The sequence below is a fragment of the Haemorhous mexicanus genome, chromosome 9, assembly GCF_027477595.1.
Source record: "Haemorhous mexicanus isolate bHaeMex1 chromosome 9, bHaeMex1.pri, whole genome shotgun sequence".
Lineage (NCBI taxonomy): Eukaryota > Metazoa > Chordata > Aves > Passeriformes > Fringillidae > Haemorhous > Haemorhous mexicanus.
In genome coordinates, this window is record NC_082349.1 from 10,553,996 (window position 1) to 10,581,992 (window position 27,997).

Sequence of the window (27,997 nt, forward strand, 5' to 3'; positions counted from 1 at the left end):
GCCTTTGTTTCCAATTCCAAGAGGTGGCACTGAGGAACAATGTGGTCCAAAACACATACATGGGCTCCCTCCTCCTACAGGTATGGCCACCACCACCATCTCTCCCACCTTCCCAACAAGCAAGTTCTCAAGGGAGACCAACTGTACTGTAAATCAGCCCGAAAAGTTTGCAAACCAGGACACTCCAGACCGCAGGGAGGGAGGGGTGAGATTCCAGATTGAATGCAGTAGGGAAAAAAAATAATAATTCAAAAGACTCCTTTACAAACATGAACCTGTCTCAGTGGAACTCTTCCTTACGACTCAACATTGTCACAATCAAATAGGACATTACTCAAGTCCAGGTTAACGTGTCGCCTCTGCCGTTGACAGATAAGGTGTTCTCAATATCCTGCAATACATTATACATTTTAGAAAGTAAAGGTCTGTGCCGCTACCAGGGGCAGTGCGTCGGAGGCGTCGGGGATGCCACGGTGTGGAGATGGGCAGCTTTCATCAGGCAGTTCAGCTCAGCTGTGCCAGGGGACTGCACAGAGGGGAAAGCAGCCTCAGCTGATCCCCAGGTTTAACCTTGGCCCTGAGGCAGTGGTGAGGGGCTGGGCAACCTGCCCTCCTGGAGGCAGGGAGGAGAGGCCGGTGATTCACATCCTGCAGAGGTACATGCACAGGACATTGCCACAGGGCTCGCACTGGAAGAAGCCCTAGGCCAGGCTTTTCTTTCTTGGCACTGGAAATAGGGTAAAAAAAACCCTCCTTTGCTCTTCAAACACCTCTGTCCTTCCCAAGCCTCCTGCTCCAGGCAGGGCTACTGCTTGACTCCAGGGTCTCGGGCAGGTCATGTCTCATCACCTGAAGACTGCTTTCCCCACCTGCTTCCCTCTGCTGAGCAACCTTCAAGAGGCTGTGTCTAGAGGGAAAATGCCTCAGGTTTGCAGCTGTACCGTTGCTGCCTTAGAACAAGCTCTCATCACCCAAAGCCTCACTGCTTTGGTCCACAGTGGCACCCACACCAAGCCATCTGCCTGCATGCAGGATGTAGAAAGCCCTGCTGACCCCACCTGTAGCACCAAGAACACTGTCCAGCACAGGAGACAAGCCCAGAGAGCAGCACTGGGACTTGGGGGGGAACAGGCGTGTTCTGCTCCCTTGGACGCGCATGCCTGGAAGGAGAGCAGGGCAGCATCCCCAGCGCTTGTCAGGGCATCTGCGTCGGAGACCTGAGTGCGCCCTGTTCTGCCCCCCCGACCTTCCTTCTCACCGAGTTGGGGGTCAGTGGTGCTCCTACTACATCAATGATCTGGTCCTTGGTATCTCCCTTGCCCTCCTCGATGCTGAGCCCTGTCTGGCCATCTGGATGGGCACCTTCCACGCTGAGGGGGCCGATGCTCCCAGCTTTGGCCAGGGCCTCGTAGCGGTGCCGTAACATCTGCAGCTCGTACTCGCAGTTGGCAAAGGCTTGTTTCAGCTCGTACAGCAGCACCAGGTCGCTCCGCAGCTCGTTGAACATCTGTACAATCTCCTCTGTAGGCATAGGGTTAAGATCTAGGGAGAAAAACACCCCCTGGTAAACACCCAGATCTACAACCTTGCAATGGAAAATCCCTATAAAGGTCTCAGCTGCTTTTTCATTCCCACAAAGATATGCAGGAGCCTTGCTCCAATAACATGAATCAGTAGCAACTGGTATCCCTATGGGCTGCACTCCTATTTTTCAGGCCATCCTCTGGTTCTGACCAAGGACTAAGGGTGAACCTGCAAAGTCCAGGACTCAGCAAGTGAAGGATGATGGAAGACCAGATGATTGAACCTTGCCACCCACCAGGTGACATGAAGAGAGTTCTATCTTGTAGAGAGATTGGATCCACACTGCTGCAAAGGGCAGAAGAGCTCCTGCTGCTCCTTACACCTTCACCAACAACAGGTGGAAAGGCTGAGCTCTGTTGCCTCTCTTATTGCTTCTCCCAGGGCAGGTCCAAGGCAGAGAACTGCAATGCTGCTGTGTTACAGACCTGTTTGTAGCAGCAGCTATCAGATCACCTCCCCACACCTGGCATTCTTCTGCACCCCACCATGCACACACACAGAGCCAGGAAGAGCTGCAAGTTCTGCAGAAGGAAAGGATGAAGCTCTGCATGTTTGCCCTAATACACAGCAGTGGCCCCTGTCTGCAGGGCTGCCCACATGACCCCCTTCCTGCTGGCACTGTGCTCACCCCCACAAAGCCCAGGTGCGGTTCTGCACTCTAAGGTACAGCAGGGCCGAAGCCCCAAGAGACCCTCAAGAGATGTGAATTCTGTGAGGCAGGAGTGGGGAGTCAGGAACCCCTCCTTACCCTCATGGAAAGTGAGCTCCAAGAAGTACACACATGCTTCCCTCAGGCTTCCCTAGCAAGCACAAACAGCAATTCCCCTAGTTCTACAGCAGAAAGAGGAAAATATCCTGGCTGAGCCACTTTCACCAGCCACAGGAGGCCTTCAGAATGGCACAGTCTCCAAGACAACATATCAAGCCATAAACCAGTTGGCCCAAAAAACTAACAATACTTAACAGAAGTCAGTGCTGGGAACAGGCTCAGTGATCTCTTGTAAATCATTAATAAGGCTTCTCTTTTTCTTTCTATTTTTCTCTTTTCCTACCTTTAAATGTCTCTCCAGCCACAGTGGCGGGGGGGAAGGAATCATCAGGTGTCTAATCAAGAGACACTGCATGCTGGGACCTGTAATACCTGCAAACTGTCCCCACTGCATGGAGAGCAGCTGCTGGCCATAGGCTGCACTTCTCCCCCTCTAGCCACGAGCAGGTATTGTACATGTTAAGTGAACCCTTCTTTCAGCTGCTAAGACACTCGAGTTCAAGAGTGAGGGATGTGTGTTTACTCGCCTTTCAGCAGAGATGCTCCAGATTTTTACACAGCATGCAACCTATAAAGGGGGGATGAACAGTCCCAGATGCATTTTGGACTTGCCACCGTGAGCAGTAAATTAAGAGGAAATGAAGCTTAAAAGCAAGACAGGGCAGCCCTGAACAATGCGCGTGCCGTGGTCACTAACACACTTAGAAGTACCTCTCCCGGCAAGGCTGAGATTTGCCTTCCTAATACTGTGCTGCCTCTCTTGATGGTTAAAAAGGCCCAAACAAGAGAGAAACAAAGGCTCTTTTAAAAGATTTTTCTACTGGGAGGAAAAAAAAAAAACCCTGTGCATCTTGTTCTGGCTTTTACCCTCTCTTTTTTTTTTTAAACACATAAAATATTTTAAAAACCATTCACATACTGTTATTCAAGAAACTGGCTGTATTACTAGGGGAAAAAATAGCCCATCTTGAGAACAAAGGCTAGCTCTGTGTGTCTCTTTCTCTCTCGCGTGCCCCCTTTACTCACCTACTCCGAGTTCCATCAGCATCTGCTCCAGGGCTTTAATCTTCTTCTGTCCCACCGAGCTTGGCAGTTTCATCTGGAACACAAAGGTAACAGAGCCACACAGCTCAGAGATAGCCCTCACTCACAGCCGTCTAGTTCAAAAGGCAAGAGAGCTTTTCTTTTTATAGTGCAGGGGGAACAAAAAAAAGAAAGGGAGAGAAAGGAAAATCAAGTGGTAAGAGAGGGAGACAGGGGCTGAAAGTTTTCAGACTAGGTCTGAGGGCAGGTATTGAAAAGCCCGGTCGTGAGGGCTTTTATTTTCTCTCTCGTGTGTGTGCAAGACACGCTGTTTTACAGTTTCCATGTGTCACTGAATTAACAACAAAAGTTCTTCTTGGCTTCAAACCCTCTCCCGCGGTGCCCAGCCCATCAAAGGGCTCATTTACACAGCGGCTAATGTGCAATGCTGCCCTACTTTATTCGCTTTAGCCGGCCTGATTAGACTCATGCGCTAACAGACTCACTTCTCCTTTTACCTGCTGAGCCCCAGACCTGTGGGATTCATTTACAGAGCAGGCTTTGTAACAAAGGGGAGAGACAGAGAGAGCACAGTTACTTGACTGGCGGAAGTGTGCACACACATTTACATCGGAGCTAAGGGGCTAGGTGAGAGAGGAAGCATCAGATGTGAGCTATGAAAGGGAATTGGAGCTGTCCAGGAGAGGAAGAATGCACACACTTAGCAGGGTCCTTCCTCTGCATTCATTTGGGCTCTAGCAGGAGTGCTAGCTGCTCAGACCAAGCATTTATTAGATTACCAGCAGCACAAATGCAGTGGCACAATATGGCAGGAAGAACAGGTTTCCGAGCCCCGTGGACATATTCAAGAAAAAATGAAAGCACTCGGCTATGCTATAAGACACACCAGGAAAGAAATGGTTCTCAATACTGCATTGTCAAACACCCTTCCGCACAGGCGCAGGAGGTCCTTCCACATCCAACCCTGGAAAGGTGACCTCACACCTCCACCTGGGGATCCCAATCACCAACCCAAGTTGCCCGACAGGCCATCAAGCAGCCAGGAGGCAAGAGCGTCCTGCAGCCATCCTGCACACACCACTTACTGACCAGGGGCCCAAACCTCAGCCGCGAGTCCACCAACCACGAGTCTGCAACGTGGCTGGGAATGACCTGAAGGAAGAAACATTTTTCACTCCACCGTAAAACTTGCCTCTGAGGAGAGCTCACTGGGAGGGCCTGTGGTCACCTTACCTCCCATAAGCCACAGGCTGAAGTTGCCCAAAGCAGGCAGCCCAACATCAGACTCCCAGGTTAGACCCATCGCTTCCAGTGTTCGCTGCCGCAACACAAAAATGCCAAGAGGCTCCATCTGGAACTTCCTAATTCCTCTGAATGCAGGAGCACTGCATGCACACACCCATCCCCAAATGGTGAGAGCTCTAACCTTAACTGAGCTATGGCTATGTCCCAGCAGCTGCTCCACAACACTAGTGTAGGACCTGTGTAGGACCAGAAGGATCCTGCCTTCTCCACAACATCACTTCAGCCAAGAAACCAGAGTATGGATGCCATAGAGCACCCCAGGGGAATGGGCCTTTCACATGCTGAGAAGCACTGGGTCCTTTTTGACAGATATTAGCACCACAAAAAAGACTCCAGCAAAGGACCAATAGGACTATTAGGGGAGGATTTCTAAGAAACCAGCCTGCCCCTGCCTTTTTTTTTTTTTACCCCAAAGGTCTTTGGTTTAGTGCTGGGGTTTCTGCACAGCAGTCAATTTCATACTTCTTTCCTACTTGCAAAGAAACCAATTCTTTGCAGTTCACCATAAAATGATTGTTTTAGCAGAAGAATGGCTGTCAAAGTTATCACGTATTTGGATTTCATTCAAGTCTTCAGCCCAGAGTCTCAACCTGACAGAACGTCACTAAAAGAGGTCTTCTGAGGAGCTCTGCTGCACAGATTACCTGCACAGGCTCTTCTGAAAAGGAGAGGGTAGAGCCCTAAGATAAGGCAGCCCAGAGCACTGGGACAGGAGATGTTCTGTTTATTCCATGGGTGCCATGCTGCAGCTAGCAGCAGGAGGCCAAGGAAGGAAAGGTCACTTTGCACAGCTTAGCAGAAGACTGAGTGGTCAGTCTAGAACATCTGGAAGATATCCCTGAAAGCAAGAGCATTCAGCCCAAAGAATTGTTCTGCGCCATGAGGAATCATACAGAATGTTTAAATGGGTGATGTACCCAGCTCTGCCTCAGCCTGGGGATGTATGGGCTGACCTAGTCAGAAGGTACTACCCTTAATTTGGGGGACACAGCAAGCCCAGCACCTCCGCACTGAAAAGCCTGTGGACATACAATTGCCCTGAGAGTGTCCTCACTCCTACTCCCACACCAGACATTGAAGCCTTTTTAGCCAAAGGCAGGATTCCCTTCTGTTAATTTCCTTTCTGGCAAAAGCACGCTGGGCACCAAGCCAGCTTCAGGAACAAAGGACAAGAAAAGTTCATCCTTGGCTAGGCTAGGTAGACAGACAGGTCGTGGTTTGTTGGTTAGAGGAAGAGCACAAGCTTTCCTCCTGGGAGGCCTCCACTAGCTCGAGCAACTACTGGCAATACAAACAAGCCGGCAGAGCCTTCAACTGTGATGTTGTGCACATCTGGATCATGTCCCACAGGAGTCTGATCTTCACTGACACCCTTGAAGATTAGAAGATGGAGCAAGGAGAGGCAGGACAAATTAATTTAACTTCAAAGAAAGGAACACTTAAGATGCTGAGGAAGAGTAGGACTGTGAGTTTAGTTTAAAACCATATCAATTAAGCTTCCTTTTAATTCAGGCAGGAGGATCTGGCCTGCAAACAGGAAGGCTTCATTGGTTTCTCAAAGCAAGAGTATATTTTAATTTTACCATCATTAAGAAAATGTTATGATTTATGTGTCTGCTGTCGGACTAATATCTTTAGAATTTAGCTGGCTAAGCCAATTCATCTCTAAGACTGATGAAGGCTGATTGCTCTCTATGCAAAATGTATTAAAACTAAATGAGCAGTCTATTACTCAAACGCTGCTGATAATCTGTTAGCCAAGGTCCGTTAGCTGGGCTGCCTTGTTGCAAGAGAGAAGTCTTCATGCTCTGTACAGCTCTGATAAGACCAAGCTTACTTCAGGAAGCCCTTCTTTGTTTTGGTCCTTCAAGCAGATATCCAGGGAAGCAGCATAGTGCTGCAAGTGGTGCTCCTTTGCCCCTCATTCCCAAAGACTAAAGCTATCTACAGGGCCCACAAGTCCCAGCCAGTAGCCCAGAGAAGAGCTCTCTGGCTCATGATGTCTGCACTGGGACATGTGGTTTCTGTGGGCCATATCTCTGCATTAATGAAAACACCCCTTCAGGCAACCTTACTGCTGACACCACAGCTCCTGGGATGTTCTTGGTATTGTCATGGATGGAGGCCTCCACAGGGACTGAGGAAAATTATGTTCCTCGGAGAACTCCAGTGAGCAACCACAGCTTCTGAGGTGAATGGCATTTGCCCTTTTCTTTCCTTCCTCATAGTAGACTATTATTGTTATTTATTATCTTTAAAGTCCCCATATAATAATAATACCTGGGAAACAGATTGCTCCCGTCAGAAAACTGATTAGCTGGGATTTTTGAGGTTACTATATTTTGGATGCTCTTCTCCTTTGACAGCCTCTCCCTACAGCCCTCTTTGCAACACTAGCCTGTGCTTATAATTACACCAACATCACTTTTGATTTAAGGACTGTAATCCTTTGTCCTTGCTATAAACAACCTGCATTAAATACATGAACTGCGTGTACCAAGAGAAAAATAAAGAGCTACAGAAAATTGTGAGTCAACACCACAAAGCCACAGTACCAGAGCCTGCCTGTGCAGAGAGAAGCCTGGGATACACAGCCTCTGCTGGAATGGACTTGGTCTGAGAGACATGGAATACAGGGCACTGACCTGCCCTGCTCTCCCCTGAAGGAGGAGGACATTGCTCCAGACTTGGGTCAAGCAGTTTAAAAAGATCAGACCAGAGCAGCCACCACACCTTCACAGCAAGGGCTGGGACTGGGATGGACTCTCTGCAGCTCAGTTTCTCTACAGGATCTCACCACGGAGTACCCTTGAGGTTTTGCATGATACAGGGTTTTTATTTAATGTTCGAGGCATTCCGCCAACAAAACCTTGCTAATTCACACTAATGACTAGGAGACCTACTGCAAATTAATTGCTAATTGGCAAAATTCATTAAATTAACAAACAGGATAAGAAATAACTGAAGATATAGCCTTCCCAAACAGACTTGGTTCATTTATTTTTGTGTGCCATTCAGTTTTCATGATTTATGCTAATACTTTAAAGCATAGTTGTAAATGTATTTGAATCTATTTTAGTAGACTAATGAAGTCTAAATAATAGCAGAGCAACACAGTCCTGTTATGTCTCACAGCATCACCACCTGGCAGGTAGAGGCTGTCATGCGGATCTGCAGTAGGAATGGAAGAGGTCTGCAGGATCTACAGATTCAGTCAGGGCCTTTTGAGTGATTGTATTTGTGTGGTCATCCTAAATGTCCTGCTCTCAATCCATCACTTTCTACATAAATGCTTCTTTTCTGATGCTCCCAACTTCCCATTCTTCCCCCAAAAAAATCTTCTTTTCTGCTGAAACCTTTTGTTTGGTCTATCACCAAAATACAAGGTTTTTAAAATTAATCAGTGGTTATTTAAATATTTCACATGAACCCTCCCTGATGCCGCACTTCATTTTAATTCAATTTTAAGGTAAGTTTTTTCTTAAAATCAGCCTTCCTCAACCCTAAACAATATAACTGTCCTAAAAACATTAACCCTAAAATCTCCACACATCTAACCTGTGCCTGTACAGCCGTACCCGTGGTTTTATGCACCAGCATCAGTATTGTTCAGCATTATAACACAGCTCACTGACATTGAAAACCACCTTCCTTACGGATTTCAGCAGCAAGAAAACTTTCTCATTAGGCACTTTCTTCATGGACATCTTCAGAGTACTGAATGGTTTAGTGAATTTCCAGGAAGGAGTGCTAAAGTTTCAGATAAATAATATTTTTTGTATTTTCTGCCTGAAGGTCAAAAATTCCTGAGTTGCATAGCTCTATTCTGCAGAAGCAGAGAGCCTCCCCTTCTGTACAGTTTTAAGACCCAAGGAAGGAAAGAAGCATATTAAGTACTTTAGTCTTAGAGCTCTGGAATTTGAAAAACCTCAGCTGAGAAATTCAGTTTTAGATATGAACTTGCACATTTCTGAAATTCTGAAGTGCTTCACTGCATGGAACTGAAGTGCTGCAGAAGAAAGAACTGCACAGGACATTTTTACTGGGGGGTATTTTATGCTAAAAGTACATTACCAGAATGACACTATAGCAGTTTGCTTTAAGCAGATCTGCAGACTTCCAGATAGTCCTACCCCAGCTCTCACTACAGGCATGAAGACCAAGCTGAGACTTGCAGAAAATAGAAGTGGCTGCAGCCTCTAAACGGCATCTGACAGAAACAAATCAAGAGCACAGCAGTGTGTGCTGTGATTGCAGGGAGGATCCTAAGACTGGCCACAGGAGGGGGAATTCCAAGGACACCCTACCATAGTACAAGAACATTATGTAAACTTCCAGATCAGACACAGCAAAGTGTAGCAACACATGCATCTAAGTCTTGAATTGATGTTGCTTTTTCTCTTAAATAATTTAAGTGAATCTCCACTTACACAAATACCAACAACCACAGTGACTAATTACAGTCCGATCATTATATTGGTTACACTAATGAAAGAAAAAAGTGATATATATGGAGCTCTGCACATGTTACACACAATAAAACTGGCTGATGAACGACACCCCAGACTGTGTCACTACAGGCACACAAAGGTACTAAAAGCTTCTCAAATCCAGGACTGACAAAGGTCCCTGAGGCCTCATACTGCATGGACACTGGTACTGGATGATTCAACAGAAGCAGCAACATGGAGTGTCATTTCCAGAACTATGATTTATTTCAAAGATCCCATTCCTGCACCCAGAGTGATCCCACTCCCATACCCGAGAACCTACTAAGGCTTTGGTCCAGATGCTCTCCCACATCAATGACCTCCACAAAAGAAGGTGATGGATGGATTTTCTTTCAGCAATTTAACATTAAGTGCCTTTTGGTTTAGCTAAAAACAAGAATGGAGGAAAAGACACGTTGGATTCACCTTCTCGAGTTCATTCAAGATTTTGTATCTTTTGCAGTTCTCTCTGAAAATAAATACACCAATATTTTCATCTTATTTCATTCTCTACAGACAGGAGTTTGATTAGGAAATGTACCAGCACTCTCTTGGCCCTAATTAAAGGGCGTAGAGTACAACAAATAGATGGCAATGCCACAACATGAATTCGATCCAGCCTGCATCATTTCTTCATAAGTTTTATTCACAGAAATGAGAGAACTACTTCCCTTCTACACCTGTCAGACTCCCTGTGGAAATTACTCCCAGCCACTCTCTTGAAGAGTGCAAAACATACAACTTCACTAATGAAAAACTGCTAGCAGAAGCAACAAGCATATCTCAGCTAACTAATCCATGGGATGTTCAGACCTGGAAACATAAACTTTCCCCACCTAATAAGGGTGTGCTGATCTCCATGAGATTGATGTCAGAACGCCTTGGAGTGCAATCAATACAAAGCAAATAAATAATTAATTGCTTCAAGTAATTAAATTTATCAAATCCAAATAAGAATAACTGGTATTTTATGGAACTGCTTTCAAAAGCTGAACCTCTGAAGGGACGGTATTGATCACAGGAGGACAGACAGATGTGTCACATGCTCACTGCCAATGAAGTCTGGGTTTGCATTAATGACAGGGAAGGAACAGAGCCAGAAGCCTCCAGTGCAGGGTAAACAGCCAGCGTGCTTGGCCATGTAATTATTGGTCAGATCAAATATAGAGAATAAACATGTCTAAAACACATACATACAAACCCATCTTCCTCTAGAAATATCATTCACCTTGGACTTGCAGGAAGCACTTAGTTCTCACTCCAAGAAAAAAAAATGAAAGAAGGCATACACATGCTTCCCCACATAGCCACAGTAAATTCTTATTCATCAATCAGTGCTAAAAAAGTGCTCAGAAGGCTACCAAAAATTTAAAAGCTGGTGAGTTTGAATATTTGAATCAATGGGTACTAAAGCTCTACTTGTAATTTTCCTTCCTTTACTTCTTTCTTAATTTGTTCAACTGGCAAATTAATTTTACCATCACAAGATCCCAGTTAAGCAGATGGAGTCAGGCTGCTGGCTGGAAGCCTTTTCTGAGGGGAGGAGGCCAGCTTTGAATGACTAAGCTGGAGCATCCCTCAATCCTTTCTGCAGACTGAGAATTCTACAAACATCTCCTCAACACAAGGTTTTGTTTTGTTTCCAGATGAGACACCACTTAAATCAATTCTCTTCCAGTTCCTTTGTTTCCAAACCCATGACAACTGAGCAAGGACACAGACATACACCTCAACACACAGGAGTGGGTACAAACATCCACTCTTTTCCACGCATTATCCTCTTTCTTAAAAGCACTGCTGCAACAATTCAACAGCATTACCAAAACTGTAAGTTAAAATCCACTGACAGGGCTGAGAGAGAAGAACTTAAAACACACTGCAGAGTTGTTAAGTATGCCAAAGTCAAGTGCTCTGAACACAACAAAGTCAAAGACAAAGGTTAAATTTAAAAGAAAGCTGAACATACATGGTACAGAAACACTGTGGTGAAATCAGAACAAACTTAGTTCTGCCCTACTGAAGCAACATCATGCCCAGATCACAAACATGTAGTTACTGTTTGTTTGTCTGGATGCTGGAAAAGATCCAAGTTCAACAGCTCCCATCTTCCTTTCCTTCAGGAAGACCCACAGCAAAGCATTCCCTCCTCATAGCTCCCTGCTTTCCCTTTAGTCTTTTCTTCACCTTTCCCTGTTCAAATTCCCTACACATCTCTCTTCTCCTCTGGCTCTTTGGCTGTCTGACCTCCCAAGTGAGCAGAGCTGGTATAACAGGAAGTTTTCCAGAAGCAATGCTTAGTATTAATAACACACTTCTGATGTTATTTTCATTTACTAACATCAAATGCAAAGGTCTAAGATTCTTTTAAAGAAACTCTTAGAAGGCTCACCCCTTTCCAAACATCTGCTACTGCCCCCTGTTCTCAGTGGCACCAATGCAATACACTGCCTGGAATTAAGAGGAAGCTTTTCATAATGCCCAGCTTCTCACTGCCTTAGAGAAACTTGCAGTCTGTGCTGTCAGGAGGCAGAGGGAAATCCCACGCAGAGCAAGGGCACGGGGGCTGTGGCCTTCTTTGCCTGTGGCCACAGTCCCATGGAGAACAATGGGAGACTGAGGCCAGTCTGATAGAAGCCAGCTTGTCGAAGTCACTGCAGAAGATTACTCTTCAGCGTCTGCTGAAGGAGAAACTTTCAGTTATGAAGAATAATGGCTCTACGTGACCATTAATCCTCACAGGGGGAGAAAAAAAACAGTCTTCAAATTCAGCCTGTCCATAAGATTGTGTAAGCTGTAATGACGGGGAATTTGAAGAGCCATGGCTATTGCCATAAAAACTACTGGGAACAAATTAAGTTGAATACGGATTCCTAACTTTTTCTTCAAGGACTCATTCCTATAAATTAATTTTAACTCATATTTCAGACTAATTGTAAATCCTCAGGGAAAAAAAATCTCTAATCAAAGAGTAAGTGCTATTATCCTGGGGATGATATGGTACATTTTTCACACATGACAGAGGTTGAGCCCTGATCTCACTGCAAAATCCAACTTCACCTAACCACGAAAAGCATAAAGCACATAGCAAAGTATGAAATAAAGGAGGAAAACTGACGCCTTTAGGTGAGGAACTCTTCAGGTCTTCAGGCAAAAGAACTTACTGCAGGACAGCACAAGCTTTTAGAAATCATTTTTCAATGTGCTAAGGGCAAAACATCTTATGCTGGATGTTGCCAGAGTATGAATTTCCACCACTTCATTCCAATTCCTCACTTAGTCCTAGTCAGCCTCCACCCTGATCAATTCCACATCACTGGAGATCAGAGGGTTTGCCATATAAATCCCACAAGTAAAATAATTTGGATTAGCATGGACTGTCAACTCCATAACACTTGGCACTTCAGCACCTCTTGCCAGTTCAAAAGGCCTGTACTGACCTGATGTAATTAATTCTCCCCATGCATCTCTGAAGCGAGTCTAATAGTTCCCATTTTAAAAACAGGGAAGGCTTGGCTAAGGAAGCCAGGTGACTGGCTAAAAGCCACAAATGAATTCATTTTTCTGGCTTAGAGGTAGGTTTCACATTTCCAAACAGCAAGGTGTTGTTTTTTCACCAGATCAGTGATGAACCATCTTTTTAATTCACAAACCACTGGTAATTCTAAGAACAGCATTTATCTCCTTAAAAATTTCAAGAAGAACATAGAAAGTTGCTCTAGGTCACTCCAGGAGCTTAGATACTGCAGGCTAAAAGTTGCTGAATCAGACTGCCATGCCTCAGCTTAACACTGCATCTTGTGAGCATTAAAGGGAACAGATAAAAGCATGTAGCACCCATTTTCATGAAGGCTGGGATTTGAATTGCCTGTCTGGTGCACAAAAAGGCTGCTGGCTTTGCCAGATGGTTCCATCACCAATACATTATTGCTCAGCTTCTCTTCCAGAGGGGGTAAAAAAAATAGAAAAGATCAACCATTACTTATTAGTTTTCAAAATCCAAATCAATCTCCATAAATTACTCTATTTATCTTAGTGCTGGAGAACACATCTGCCACGTCTCAATAAATCTCAACACCTGCACTGCAATCTTGCTTGTCTCTGGACTGTGATTTCCTCAGGGCTGCAGCCCCTCACTCAAACACGTATCCTGCAGATGGTGGCACTGGTACACAGAAAGGGCCCCCCAGCAGTGGCCCTGCTGAGGCATCCCAACTCTAACACATACATACACCAGTACATCAAAGCAGCATTATCCCAAACACATCTCTATTAACAGCCAGCAAGATCTGAAACCAGTCTGATATCAAAAGAACATTCCATAAAAGCAGTCTTTTAAATTTATTATGCCAAGTGAGGATGCCAGGCAAGGAATGTACTTATCCAACTTTGCTATAATAAGGCAATTTAAAATCTTTTTTTTTTTTTTTTTTGGCTAGGAAAAAAGCAAAAAGTACTTGTATAGGCACACAGGATTTTGATATCAAAACTTCTCTGAAAACATTCAGTTGACCTAGCAGGTTTAAGTTACTTGATATCCCAAAACCTGTGGCAAAGAGGCAGGTGTCAAGTCTTGCTGATATAAGAAAGCAATACAAAAACAGCAAGGAAGCTCTTTACTCAGGAGTAAAACAGCAAGGAAGCTCTTTACTCAGGAGTATCTCTGCAACAGACTGAACACGGGGGCTTTTCCAAAAAATATCTTCTAAGATAATGTAAATAGAAAAGCTAAAAATTCTATGTTTATGTGTTTCTGGTTTTTTTAAGACGCAGCCTGAACATGCAGCTCTTAATCATCCTAACTAGATGATTTTTAAGGTCCTTTCCAGCCCAAACCACTCCAAAAGAACCTCTTAGCTAGTAACACACATGCTCCAAGGAGCCCATTAATTCTGGCTGTGAGCTCTGTTTCGACTAGAGAGCTCCATTTGGTTCTGTTACAGGTGTCTAACAGCAGAGCAGGCACACTAGTGACAAACACCACCGGCAAGTTCAGGTGCCTCTGCAAGGCAATGACTTGGCTTCCACAGAGCCAGCATTCCAGGTTTCTGAGTCTCCACATTTATGGAATTCCTTTCTTATTTTAGAGGCAAGAACTTGATTTTCTTTAGCTATAAAAGGATGAGGAGAGAGCCAGGCAAAGTGAAAGACATTAACAGAGGTCCCATGGGAACAGGACAAGAGCCTACCCTCTGGCTCCGCAGCGTGACACCTGCAGATTTGAAGTCAGGAAACTTGATGCCAGCAGTCTCAGGAACAGCCTGAAAGAGATTGAAACAGGATGTGTTGATGCAGGAAACACAAGAAACACATTTCATATAGAAACTATCTGAAGGGGAAACACCATTTCCTATGACAGAGAACCACCTGCCACGGACACATATCAGAGCTGAGGCAAGAGGAAAATCCCAGGCAACAGGATTCAGAGGGAAAGTCCCAAGTAATTCATTGAGAAAACTACTCCAGTTCAAAGCATCTTTGGAAAGCTCAAACATTTTTGGTCAGTTGGTTTAAATGCACTGTTCTGCACAGAGACTTACATCCACCCACACAGAAACCCTGACCCTACATGGTGTTTATACATATTTGCACAGTATCATCCTTACCCAACTTTGACCCATTTCACTGATCAAAACAGCCCAGGACTTCCCTAAATCTTGCCTTTACTGTAAACTCTCAAAGGAATGAGCTGAAAAACCTCTGATCTGTATAGACCTGAGGCCACTAATGAGGATGCAAGGACTGCCCCCTCCCAGGGAAGCCTGCTGTTCATCCATGTTTTGCCATTTGTCCACTCATTAGACAGTTTTCTTTCTTACTTCATATTTTAAGCACAGCATTAAAATGCAGCAAACTTCCATGTTTCTGCTGCTAACAGTAGAGCATATAGTTCCATGTCAATGAAATGGAAAAAAATAAATACAATCCCTTTAAAATCTATGCTGATGAGCAAAGCAAAAGGTGAACAGATTTTTAAACTATTAAACCAGGCTATCTGTGCAGTGAATGGTTTGGGTTCCCATGAATGGATCAGCACTACTTATGATTCAAGCTAAGAATAGCCACAACCTCTGCAAAACACATACACAATTGTGTTTTTCCAGAACCAAGTCACCTCAAATCTCCCCATTTCTTAGGAGACAGCATTTGCCTTGTCGCTCCCAGATTTCTCTGCAGAGAGGCTCTGCAGCTTGCTCTTTCTTTGTTCCAGACAGGGCTGAGACAGCCAGGACTGCCCCAAGATCATAAGAGATGCTGAAGGACAGTGACTCAATTTCTCAAGTTCCCTGCCAATAACTCTCACATCCCTATCAGCTATCTCGAGATCTTGGTCTTGAGGTGGCACCTTGCAAACCATTCTGCATGGCCAGACATTAAGATTATTTCAGTTATCTGTTGTCTGTCCAATAAAGAGAGGACCCCGGAAAAGACTCCTAAACATGACCATGAAGGAAAAAGTATTCTCTAACTACCAACAGGGCTAATGAACTTGTAGAAATCACTTTGATCTTTGGCAGGATACAGCCTCCCTGCTTGCCTTATTAGAGACAAACAAGGCTGCAATCAAAAACCAATCCTCTCAGCTTCCTTTGCACAAAGGCTGGCTTCCAAACTCCCTGAACTCTGCCCCTCAGCCTGTTGCTGAACACCCTGACACAAGCAGTGTGGGGAAATCAGCATCACTGCCTCAGCCAAGCCAACTCTGACTTGCATTCAGCAATAAGCAATTAAATGGGTTCTTTTGCCTCATGTGTCTGTACAGCCTGTACATGCTGTAAACGCTTCAACCTCAATTGACTCTTTGCTAAATGATTTTCCTTTGTTGAAATGATGCTGATGCAGCTCCCGATTCAAATTCTTAGTTAAAATGCAATTTTTTTCTTAACATTTCCTGGCTATAGTTGGTAATTGACTCCTAATGGACTCTGTCATGGATGAAATTATGCTACTGCAACAACAGAAACTGCTTCTCTGCCCACCCTGGTGTGCCTATGCACTACATGCCTGCAGACAGGCCCCAGCCAACATTTAGGGGTGGACTCCCTTGCCTTGACATCCTCAGCATCTTTCCAGCTGCATTCTCTAGCCCTGTTTTGTTCATTCCCACCAGTGACAAATTGCTTTCTTTACAGGGAGATATGCCAGCCATGGCTGAGCTTTCCCAGAACAACCCTTTAGGGAATTCAGTGCACAAGGTGCCCAGTGGCATTATACCCATCACACAGCAGGGACACACATGGGACAGGACACACCGAAAGAGTGTTTCGAGGAAGTGGTGGCCATTAGGCACACTTCAAGCAATAACTGTCTAGAATTCACTGCTTCTCCCTGCTCTCTGTACAGAACCTTTTGGAGAAAAATTACTCAAGTACTCTCTGTTCACAAGGTGGAGGGACAGGATTTCCCAGGGACTCACTGGAAACATCTGAGATTTTTTTAACAGCCCTTTCCTACTGAAGGTGCTGAATTTAGATCAGTCCATGCTGTCCACCTCTTTCCAGCAAGGTAAACTGAGGTAGCACCAAATGTGAACTGAAAGCTGTGTTCTGGGCTCCTTAGACTGCAGCTCAGCTCATGGAGAAATAGCCAATAGCTCCCAGAATACACGAGTCGAACAGCAGGGCTGCTCTGATCACAGCTGAGGATCAGGAGAGAGGCATGTACTGAGCTTGGGGAGATGCTGCTGAGATCCAGGAGCTGGGGAGGAAAGGAAAATTTGAACTAGAAAAATAAGACAGGTGAAAGACAATGGGTTTGTGGGCCAACCCTACACAACAGTAACAGAATACACTTGGAAGAAGCAGGGAGACAGATGCTTCTCCTTGCCATGATGCTCTAACAGTTGGCATTAATTCATCCCTTTTCTCAGGCAGGGAAAGATACACAGGACTTAAACTAGCATTTTACAAATGGGAGAGAGACTGAGAGCACACCAGGGGACTCTGACAATGGCTGCCTTACACCAATCTGCCTTCCAAAGATGAAACCAAAAAACATCTTCCAGAAGGCAGCCAGCAGTTACTCCCACCACCCAGAAAAGGCCTGATCCCCACAGGACTGCTGCAGAAAACATTACCCAGCCAGAGCATAAACAGGGTAAAAGGAAAAAAAAAAAGAAAGATAAATGTTTACAGGCTTCTCTGTCTCCTTCTTCTGTGGCAGCTTCTTCTTGGGGGCCTTGCGCTCAGCACGCCTCTGCTCAGTGGTGGTGTCAGCAGCTGTGATGAGCTTCTGCAGGTCTTGGGTTCTCTTTTCTCTCTCTTTCTTCCTGGTTTCAATTTTACGGAGCTCCTGGATGAGGTATTCTTCTTCTGCCACCTGCAGACCAGAGCACGTCAGGGCAGTCAGAGAACAGAGGAGGCCAGGCAAGGCAAGGGGGCCATCTACCGATAGCAGCTCTGCCCTGGGCCAGCCTGGGAATGATTTTATGCTCCTGCCTAACTTCTTAGATTTGTAGAGCATGTTAACTCCATAACCCTACCCTGCACCCACGGCAATGCCACTCTACAATCTGGCACGTACTGTATCACAACATTTATGATGTGCCCTTCAACAATCCATAAATTACTAATCCCATCTTCCAGAGATCAAAAGCACAGAATGGTTAAAAAGCCCAAATATGCTGTAGTTGCAAATACAGTGTTGTGAAAAGAAAAAAAACTCCCCTCTCCAGTCATAGCATATAGAACCTGGAGCAGCTATTCTTAGTACTGACATCTGTCAGTGGGGTGAAGAAGCAGAATAAGTCACATATGAACTTGTCCTTGGAGGGAGATAACTGAAAAGGATGCTCTCTCCCAGCCTATGGAGAAGACACTTTTTTAATCTCTGAACTGTAGGACCATTACATAGCTTCAACATAGAGAAGAACTAAGCATGTAGATTTAGTCTTTGATGCTTTCTGGAAAGATTTTTACTCTCAAATAAATAATTCTCTCTCCACGAAACTCTGGTACTCATAATGACATTGAGAATTTGCTTCTATCTGAGGACTAATACAGTCAGTGTCACTGAGAAGGTCAGACCATTACTCTGCTGATGTACGCCTTTCTCCTGGATAGTCAGATTTCTCAATTATTGTCCTTTTAAACTCCTTAAATGGACATTAACCCAACAACAAAAGCTGTACTCAGATGTCGCTTTTTTCTTGACCAGCCCTTCTTTACCTTCCCACCCTCTGGCCTGCATCATACACCTCCTGATTCAACTTATCAATCTTCTGGAGAAGTGATGCTCTCTTCCCCAAGTTACCTGCTCTGGTGTCCTATTGTAAAGCCTTTCCAGCTGTTCCTTCCTTCGTCTCTCATGGCCAGCATCGAAGACTGGGATTTTTAGGTCTGTGCCCGGAGCTGCACGAATGTTTGCCAGCTTGGCACAAATGTGGTAATACCGTTCCTTCAGATCTTCCACTGACCTTTTCTGTGGAAGACATCACAGGATGACAACATTATGGAAGAACTAAGCAAAGCCTTGTGCAGTAGCCACCTAAGGACCACAAGGATGTCACATACAGTACAAGAGACAGGGCTGGGAGGAAGGCCTAGCAGGGACCCTTGCAGGTGCCAGGGGAATGACAGGGAAGGAGTTTCTCAGTGAGCTGCATGAATTAATTGCCACGGGTTCATAGCTACCACTTTAGAAATACCCACCAAAAGATCCAACAGTGCTGAGGGCTCAGAAACAATACAGCAGTGAAGATAAAAGGATGCAAGGAGAGTTGAGAGGAGAAAGCCTGCAAGCAGGAAACTGCAACAAATGTGCAGGTCTCCGAGTTGCTCTAGACAATGGTCATTCAAGTCACAGCCAAGGTATCAGCAGCATCAATTCACTGCCCATGATTTCATTAAGTCTGAGCTATGTTCCATTAACCTGAGCCCAAAAGATGTTTGGGCTGCTCAGCTGGGCATACTCATGTTATTTTACTTTGCTCTTCATGTGAGCATTTCAGAGGATTACAAGGAGCTGTTCTGTAGATGTCACATCATTCCCTATGTCACCAGGAGGCATGGAACCAGTATAGTTAGATCAGCAATCATGACACCAGGGTTGCAATTTCAGACCACTGATGGTCCCTGTTTCACAGCAGAGATGATGGAAACCTGCACCATGTCAGACCACAAGTCAGAAGAGAGAAGTCCCTGTCCCCAGGGTTCACTGGCAGACCCTTCTCCAAGGGCCTAGACTGAAATACAGAACACCTAGCCTGCTCAAATAAACTCCCCAGCTGCCTTATCTTCAAGTAACAACAAGCTGTTCTCCTGGCAGGTGCAAACCTTCTAACTTTCTAATAAAACACAACAGGGAATGAGAACAAGTCACAGTGGATTTAATTACAAACAAAGCAAACAGCAATGCCTTGTGCTGGAAATTCAATATTCCTTGCTGCCAATAATTCATTATTTTCCCCTAATTAAGTTGAAATAAAGGGTAATTTGGTCTTTCAAGTGCAGAAAACCCTACACATGCCATAGCAGCAGGTTGCTAGCAGCAACTTGGCCCCCAGGACTCACCTTGAACTGCTGGTGATCGTAGCGGTCGTGAATGACTACAAAGCGCAGATCAAAGCGCCGAGCCAGGTCGAAGAGATGGTCTGTCTCAGCTTTGGTCCACGCATCGTCGTGGAGATACATCTGGTACTCCTGCTCCGAGTAGACAGGAACCTGCACTGTCTGTGGAGACAAGAGAAAACCATGGCAGCTCTCCTGCAGCACTGTCGTTTTCACTGCCAAGATACAAGAGTCAAGAGCATGAGCACGGCACTGACAGGAGGGGGCTGCCACGACCCTGAGCAATGAGTCCGGATAGGAAACATGATGATCAGGCAGACGGCTTGACATGGAGCCATGTGTGATCCCAAGGCCATAATGTGACATTTAGGGAAGCCTACCAGGAACTACTGCCTCAGAGGCTGAAACCTACTTCAGTTTACACAGGCAGAGGTCAGCAACCCACATCCTGACTATGGGTTTCAAAATTTCAGGCTAACATGACAGTGAAACCAAGATTCAGCCAGCCTCCCTGCATTCCTCCCATAGAGCAAAACCAATACCTTGGCACAAAGTGCTCTGACAGTTGACTCTTTATTTGGGTTGGGACATGCTCACTTGTACAGGAAGAACAGGAAAGGCAAGGGGCAGTAATCCCCAGCCTTTAGCACACCTTCTGCTTTGATACTCTGACTACTTCTTTCATGTTTGGTGCAGACAGTATCATGAAGATCTGAAAGACTGTGTACTGTACAACTGAAGGCCGTAAACTTGACAAATAACTTTGTCCCTCCCTTCCCCAAAGATCTTTTCCCCAGAAGAATGACAGAGCCAAATGACAGTCCAACTCTCACAGTGTCCCAGGTGCCTAAAGGACCAAGCTCACACTCCTGTCCCCAGCCTGGGACAGCTCTGCAAGGGCTCTATCCAGAAAACAAGTGTCACATGAGTACTAAAGAAACAGCAAAAATACTTACTACATTAGGGGAAATCCTAGCATGTGGTAAAGCAAAAGTGTAAATAACCCTGTGCTTTCCTCCCTTATTGCCTCTCACTCCCTCCTGCAGCAAAACTTTGCTCAGCCTGAGGAGGTCCTGCCTCCAAGAGTGCATGCAAGAAGCAGATGTGCTTCAACACCTCTGTGGTTTTGTGTCCTGTCACCAAGAAAGTCATCCTCATGAACTCCCTACAGCCCAGAGGAGCATTTCTGATCCTCCAAGTAACAGCTTCTTTAGGTCTACTGCCTTTCCTCTATCACTTAGACACAGAAACTCAAAGGTGAAGCAGATCTCTTGGGGATGCACTGAACCTCAACCTTCAAGTACCACCTCCAACAGGAGCAAAGCCATCTTACCAGACACTGTAAGGATGTCCCATGCACATCATGAAACAAAATAATTTCTAGAGGAGCACACACACATGAGAAGAGCCAGCAGGGCCCTCTGCAGTGGATAGAAGGGAAGGTGGCAGATGCCGCAGTAGAAAACAGAATGTGACAAGAGTAAAGATACTTCCAAAACACTTCCTCAGCCCCATTCATGGCTGCTCAGGTGAGAACCCCTGAAAGAAATCAGAAGGTGGCAACAGATGGAAAGCTTGAGCCAACCACGGGCTGACTATACATTCAAATGCAACATAACCATGAAAAGGCAAATATGATCCCCAGAGAGGGATTTCCAGCAGAAACTGGCAGTGTTTAAACTGCACAACAAGAATACTGGCAGGAATACCAACTCCAACACTACTGATCCCTGGTCACGAAAGATGCACTGAAATGGAAACAAGTACAGAGAAGAGCATGAGTAATGGGCTGGTGAGCCTGTCTTCCTACAGCAGACTGGAAGAGAACACAGCCCAGCAAAGGAAGTCTGAAGGAGAATCTGACTGCAGGTTTCAACTATGATAGATGAAATGAAAGGAATACTCATGGGAAGAAAAGAACAACTGAAATAAGAACAAAGAAATTGACTTGCAAAGAAATGCCAATTTAACACGGAAAATTTAACCTGGAAATGAAATGGAGCAAAGACAGTCTAGAAGAGCTTCCCAAGGAAGCACAGGGGCAGGAAAAGCCTAGTGCTTTTCAAAAGGAACTTGATCAGTTTATGAAAGGGACTGGATTGTGGGAGGACCTGAAAGAGCCAAGAGGAGGATTCAATGGCCCAGAAAACCTCTCTCAGTCCAACATTTCCCACTATAAATTCACAAAATTGCGAGTATTAAATTAGGTGAAACTGCTCAGGATCCTGGAGCCACAAGACAGCTCTGTGAAAATATCAGCACAATGCCTAATAGAGGTAAAAATTCAAACTGAACAGTAAAAATTAAGAGAGAAATAGAGAAAAACAGCCCACATAAATCCACCATGCTCTCATAAGTGAAACACTCACTCCTAGTCCACACATTTCAAAAGAAAGGATATTTGAGAACAAGAGAGTGCACAGGAGGGCATGTCACATTACAGAGAACACAGTACACAGCAAGGACAATTTACTACATCATGTAACACAAGATCTGCGAGGGACTAAACCTCAAGGCAGCAGTTTAAAACGAGCAGAGGAAAGCACCTTTGCACAACACACAAAATTAACCTGAAGAACTCATTAGCATGGGTTACTCACGAAGCAGCTTTCTGCCGTGAATGTACCTAGCAATAATTATTAAAGACAAATTTCAAATTAAGAAATCCTTAAGCTAAAGACCACCAGAAAAGAGGAAAATATGTATTTGCCCCATTCTCATACTCTTTCACTAAGCCTTTACTGATGGTAGTAACAAAAAAAACAGTATTGGCTGAGAGATGGCTTTGCTCTAACACCAGCAAAGCTGCTTTTATACTCCTATTTCACACCCTGAAACAAGGCTCAGTGTACATGCTGAAGCTCAAGTTCACATTTTGGATCTCACATCAAAGAGGAGGGAATTGTATTGGAGACTGGAAGCACAGAGAAAAGGGAAAGCAATTGAGCAGTGACCTAGGAGCTTGGTAAAGAGCTTGAGTGACCAACAGGACAGACATCACAGGAAAACAGGCTCATGCCAAGGGGAGAGAAAGATTCAGGCAGAGGTATCAAGTATGTGAGAAGAAACCCACAAAAGAGTCTGGAAAAGTAAGTAAATTTCCTCTGATAAAGCAAATATCTGCAAAACTCTTCATCAGTGCCTTCAACTTTCTCAACTACAGCACCACAAGGTTAAATACTTGCTCCTGATATTATGTAATTGTGCATATGCAGATGGCAGAGGTCTGTACCACTAATCTTAAGTTTACAGCCTTGCTGAAGGCTCTTCTGTCTGTCAGCTCACAATACCTGATAAAGTTAAGGAAACGAGAATCATATAATTAAAACACCCAGATGTGATGTGTGGCCCCCTCTGATAAACTCAGTTGAACTCAGCCAAAACCAGTTCCAGCAGTAGAGTCTTCGAGACAATTAGCCTCCCAAAGTTTCACTCAGACAGCTAGGTAGGTGCCTCGACTAAGTGAGTCATACTTCAGACTTCCACCCCAGACATCAGAGAAGAGATACCACAGGAGGCTCTTACCAATGTCCCAGCTACAGGAAAAGCATCAGTCAGAGCTGGAGCCTTCTAACATATAAGGTCAACCAACCACTTAACTCTGCAGGAAGCCAAGCTTTGTTAGAGCTGATGCTCTGTGGGTTACAAACTTAAAATATTGTATATGGTTACACACAAGCAGAGCTTTTGTGGAATCATGTTAGCACATGGTTTTCTCTATCTTTCATATTTGCATCATGAAGGGAGTTAAATTACATTATGGAAGCACCCTAACTCCTCTCCTTCCTAACTCTGGAGGTCCTGACTTTGAAGTATAAATCTTGATGTAGTTTTCTTTGTGCATACACATAAAAGGCACAGCCACTCAAAGCAGATACATCTGGGACAAAAGACAGCAGGAGATTACAACAACACATTGTGACAATTTAATGTAAGATGCAAAGAACAGGGGACTGCACCACACTGATACCATGAGAGCAATTTCAGAGGGAACGCAAAGTAATTCAGCATCTGTGCTGGAATCTGGCCAAGAGGTTCCAAGCCACCTTTTTGGCCATGAAGCTCAAGCCATTTTTTTCATACTGATCGAAATAGCAAGATTTCTGACTTTTATGTCTCACTCAGAATAGAATACCTTTTACTACCCTGAGCCTGTAATCAGGGAGAGGGTGTTGGTCAGGAACAAAGGCAGGTATCACGCGTTCTCCTCACCAAATCCATGACTGCACACCTGAAACACCGGGGTCTCCACCAAGCTCTGACCACATACAAAGCCTGCTTTGCCTGAATGATTTGGAGACATCAGTCCACGGTCACATGCTTGCAGGTCATGCTGCAACTCAAAATGCAATTACCAAATATAACTTAGCCTTCACGTTTTGAAAGAATCAACTTCCCATCTGGACAGCCAAGAAACTGACTGAAGGGTATTTTCCAGCTGCTGTTTATATGCTTTTGTTTGAAAGCGCTCTCACTTACTTTATTAAATCTGGCAAAAGGGTAATCCTTCCCTTCCTCTGCTGCCCTCCTCCAGTGGTAGAACATGGCTCCATCTTTCCTCGCTGGGTTGGTGAAAGGCATCCACTTCCAAGGCCGGACTTTCTTGGAGCCCAGTTTTGCCTTGACTGTTCGATAACCCTGAGTTGTATCACTTGGCAGCAGCGGAGGTGCATCCCTGTGGTGGAGGAAAGTGCTGGTGATGAGAAGAAAGGAACAGTCCAAGACAAACCCAAAGAGATTTCAGGCTCAGAACTCTTTTTGCGGATATAAAAGCAGGCGCTATTCCCAGCTGAGACTAAGAAAGAATGAGATACAAAGGCTAAGAGCACTGGTTTGTCTGCATTAGACAATTTTGCCTCTATCTAATTAATTCCCTGTATCAAGCAAGCCCCTCAAATTTAGAAGAGAAAAAACAGACACTGTCTATGACTAAGAGAAGGGCACAAGCATGGGCTGAGCACAAAGGGGAATCAATCTGGGAAGCAAGACTGGCCCTGGTTTCAAGAGGATGCTGCCCTGCCACCAAAAGCCCAGGCCACCCAATAACCAGCACATATGACCATGTGCTCTTACTTTTTGTCAGAATAGAGAAGTGCATAAACTTCTCGGTGCATTCCTTCTGGCCTCTTAAACGTCAATGTCTCTGAGGATTTCTTGGATTTTTTCTGAAACAAAAAAAATGCACTTTAGATTCAGAAGTAGAAGTTCCTGAGGGAACATTAAAACTGTATAACCTGATGCCCTGTGATGGTTTTTACTTTTATCTGGTTTTAGACACCTTGAATTTCTCCAGGAAAGTGCCTATTCCTGCTGGAAGACACTGACAGACAAAATGTACCCACTTTCAGTGATAGGGCTCACCAGTACCCACATTTGCTCTTGCTGATAACACACTTAAATTCCAAGCTGAACATCTGGCTGTAGATTGCAGGGCCTGGTGCACTAAGTCTTTTCTTACTAGGCAAGCACTGTCCTCCCTCAGAGGTATTAATGCATTTAATTATGTGATTCTCTACCTTTTCAAGTAAGAAATGTCTTCCCAGTTTTTTATTGTTTTTGTCACTTTGTACTGCAGCAGCTTCAGTTTTCACCATCTGTGATTATATCCTTGCAGTAGCCCCTTCGCAAAGCCCCCAGTGTCACCTACCAAAGTTCTCTGGTCCCCAAAATTCTCTCCCATTTACACAGCAAACAATTTTTTTACAGTTTCCTCATAAGAGGAATTCAGTCTACACAACTCAACCTGGCCCCTAAACCCTTGACAGAATTGATGGTCTCCAAGACACAGCCCAACCCATACCCACATACAAGCTTATCAGTAATCAAATGTAACAGGTGACCAGCTTGGGATTCAGGTAGGTACAGTAACAGCCAAACTACGAAGTTACACTTTATTTACGAGGGAAAAGTTTACTGAGCATTTGGTCTAACTGTACCATCTTTATAACTACTACCCCAGACACTACTATTACATACTTGCTTATTATATCACTACCAAATTTAAACCAGAATATTTTTCAGTAGTAAAACTAACATTGCATCATAAATTGTGCTAAATCCATACAGTCACCTTTATCAAGAAAATTCAAGATTCCACTGAAAAAATAAGTCCCTGTCATCTTGGACTACAACTGCTTTCCATAAAACTTCATGACAGACACACATTATATCGGCACCTTTTCATCCTTAATCAAGCACCTTTCTCCTAGTGTGTCCATCACTTTGCCCAGCAGCAATGTAAGGCCAACCAAGGCAGTTACCCACAGGTCACCACACACCCTGTATGAACACAGGCTTCTGGAATTCCCCCAAAGTTCCCAGATTTATTAAAAGTTACTATCAGAAGGCCAGAGATCAGCTCAAGCGGCTCTTTTAGGAGTTGAGAACAAATTACTTGGTCATGCTGATTTAAATGTTTTTACGCCTAGTAATTTTTATTTTAATATTCTCAGTCACTAATGGACTGGAAAGTCCTTCATGGTTCTCTTGTGATTTCAAGACACCAATCTGTTTCTTTTCTAATTGAGAACAGATCTATTTCCTGAGTGAGAGCTGCACTGTTATTAGCAACTTTGCACTCTCCATGTGATAACAGCTTACACCTTTGGTTTGGCTTCACTTCTGTACTTTGTAGAAATTCAGAATGTTTCATTCAATCCATCCTGCATGTCTCCCAGAACTTTTCCCTGCACCTTCCCTTCCTCCCTCTTCCCATTACAGTAAACCTGAGGAGAAAACCATCTTGGTCCCAGCTCCAAAGAGACAAACAACCAGTACTCCTTTGGCTCTCTGCTGCCTAACACACAGACACATTTAAATCAAAGAACTCACAACTCCAAACACAGTGGCAACACTCAGGCTGAAGCCAGCCATCAGGCTGCTCACCAGACACTGTTCACCAACACAGCATTACCAGCAATTTCAACATTTCAGCCTTTAAATGACTGAAACTCACTGGTTTTCCATCACACCAATTACACAGTGTGCCCTAGCAGGGCAGTGAAACCACAGTGCTTCTCTTCAAATACACACATTTCAGTTTTGTTTTGATTTTTTTCCCCAAATACACAGGCTTTACTTCAAATTAGGCCATCTCTGTACCAGAGAGCTCCCTGGGCTCATTTCAAAGCACCTCCACGTCTCATAACTACTCCTAAGTTGACCTTCCCAACACCTTGCAAAACATGGGACGCCCATGAACTTGCTCAAATTTAAAACAGAGAAGACAAGATACTGTAGCACATTACCACACAGAATGCAGCAGATCACGTCACACATCCTTAACAGAGCTTACTAACTTGCCACTTTCCCCAGGCAATGCACCCCAGTTGTCCCAAAACCAGCCACACACCTTCCCCACACAGGTTGGAAGACTTCTGTCATTCAGTCGAGTCAGACAATATTTTCTTTCTTCTAAAACAAGACTGTGTTGTATTATTTCCATTTGTTTTGGGGCTAGATACTTCACAAAATGAGAGTTTTAGAGACAGCTGAGAATGTCCTGGGGCCTGGCCCAGCTCAGCAGGACATGGCTTACACAGCTCCAGCTTAAATCCCACACCAGATGCCATGGCACAGGTAACTAAGAAGGTACAGGCTTAATTCCATCCTTTCTTCCAATATTCACCCCAAACACCACATGCAAGGTCAGAGAGTGCCTAGAAATGATGCAGCAGCCCCTGAGGGCACTGCAGTTCACCTTATCCGAGTTGATGATGTCCTTTTTGTTGATGGTGCCCGTGTTCTCTGACTCCACGCCTCCCAGCTCCAGGATGTCCCGTACATCTGCCCCCGTCGCCATGTCTCCGCCTGCCCTCTGGCCTTCTCTGCGCCGTCCTGTCCGTCCCCTCCAGCTCTGGGAGGGCGGGAAACCGGGGGTCGGGGGTTAACTCCCGCGGGGGTGTCCCGGACTCATACAAACACGCGTAGGTGCGTGTGTATACACATACACGCACGTATATCCGCGCACACACACGCATATACATGCACACGCACACTCACACACTTATATCTACATAGACACACACCCCCCTCGGCCGCCTCCCATCCCCCCGCCAGGCCCAACAACGGGGCCTTGCACCCGGCGGGTCCCGGGGGTTCCGCACGCCGCACCCGCGGCCCGCAGCCCCGCGGGGGGATCCCAGGAGGCCCGCGGGAGGGCGTGCGAGACGCGGCGCTCCCCGCGCGGCCGCGGCCGCCCCGCTCCGAGCGGGACCCGCGCACCCACCGGCGCCGGCTCCGCGGCCACCGGGACGTGCGGCGCATACGGCGGCCCGGGCAGCGCCGCTTCCGCTCCCGCC

The 27,997-nt window shown here is 45.2% G+C and overlaps 1 protein-coding gene across 2 annotated transcripts; it reads right to left on the reverse strand.

Annotated features, from left to right (window-relative positions):
* Positions 1 to 228: 228 nt before the first annotated feature.
* Positions 229 to 27,997, reverse strand: DMAP1 (DNA methyltransferase 1 associated protein 1). Of its 2 annotated transcripts, none has more exons than XM_059853967.1 (10): positions 27,925 to 27,997; positions 27,397 to 27,552; positions 24,771 to 24,862; positions 24,177 to 24,372; positions 19,701 to 19,859; positions 18,442 to 18,609; positions 17,323 to 17,508; positions 14,379 to 14,450; positions 3,380 to 3,452; positions 229 to 1,542 (listed from the first exon to the last, which is right to left on the reverse strand). In XM_059853967.1, the coding sequence occupies exons 2-10, from the start codon at positions 27,496 to 27,498 to the stop codon at positions 1,196 to 1,198; spliced, it is 1,395 nt and encodes a 464-aa protein (XP_059709950.1). In that variant the 5' UTR covers positions 27,499 to 27,552; positions 27,925 to 27,997; the 3' UTR covers positions 229 to 1,195. The 2 variants fall into 2 exon arrangements, with proteins under 2 accessions (XP_059709950.1, XP_059709951.1); XM_059853968.1 differs by lacking the exon at positions 27,925 to 27,997 and adding an exon at positions 27,725 to 27,743.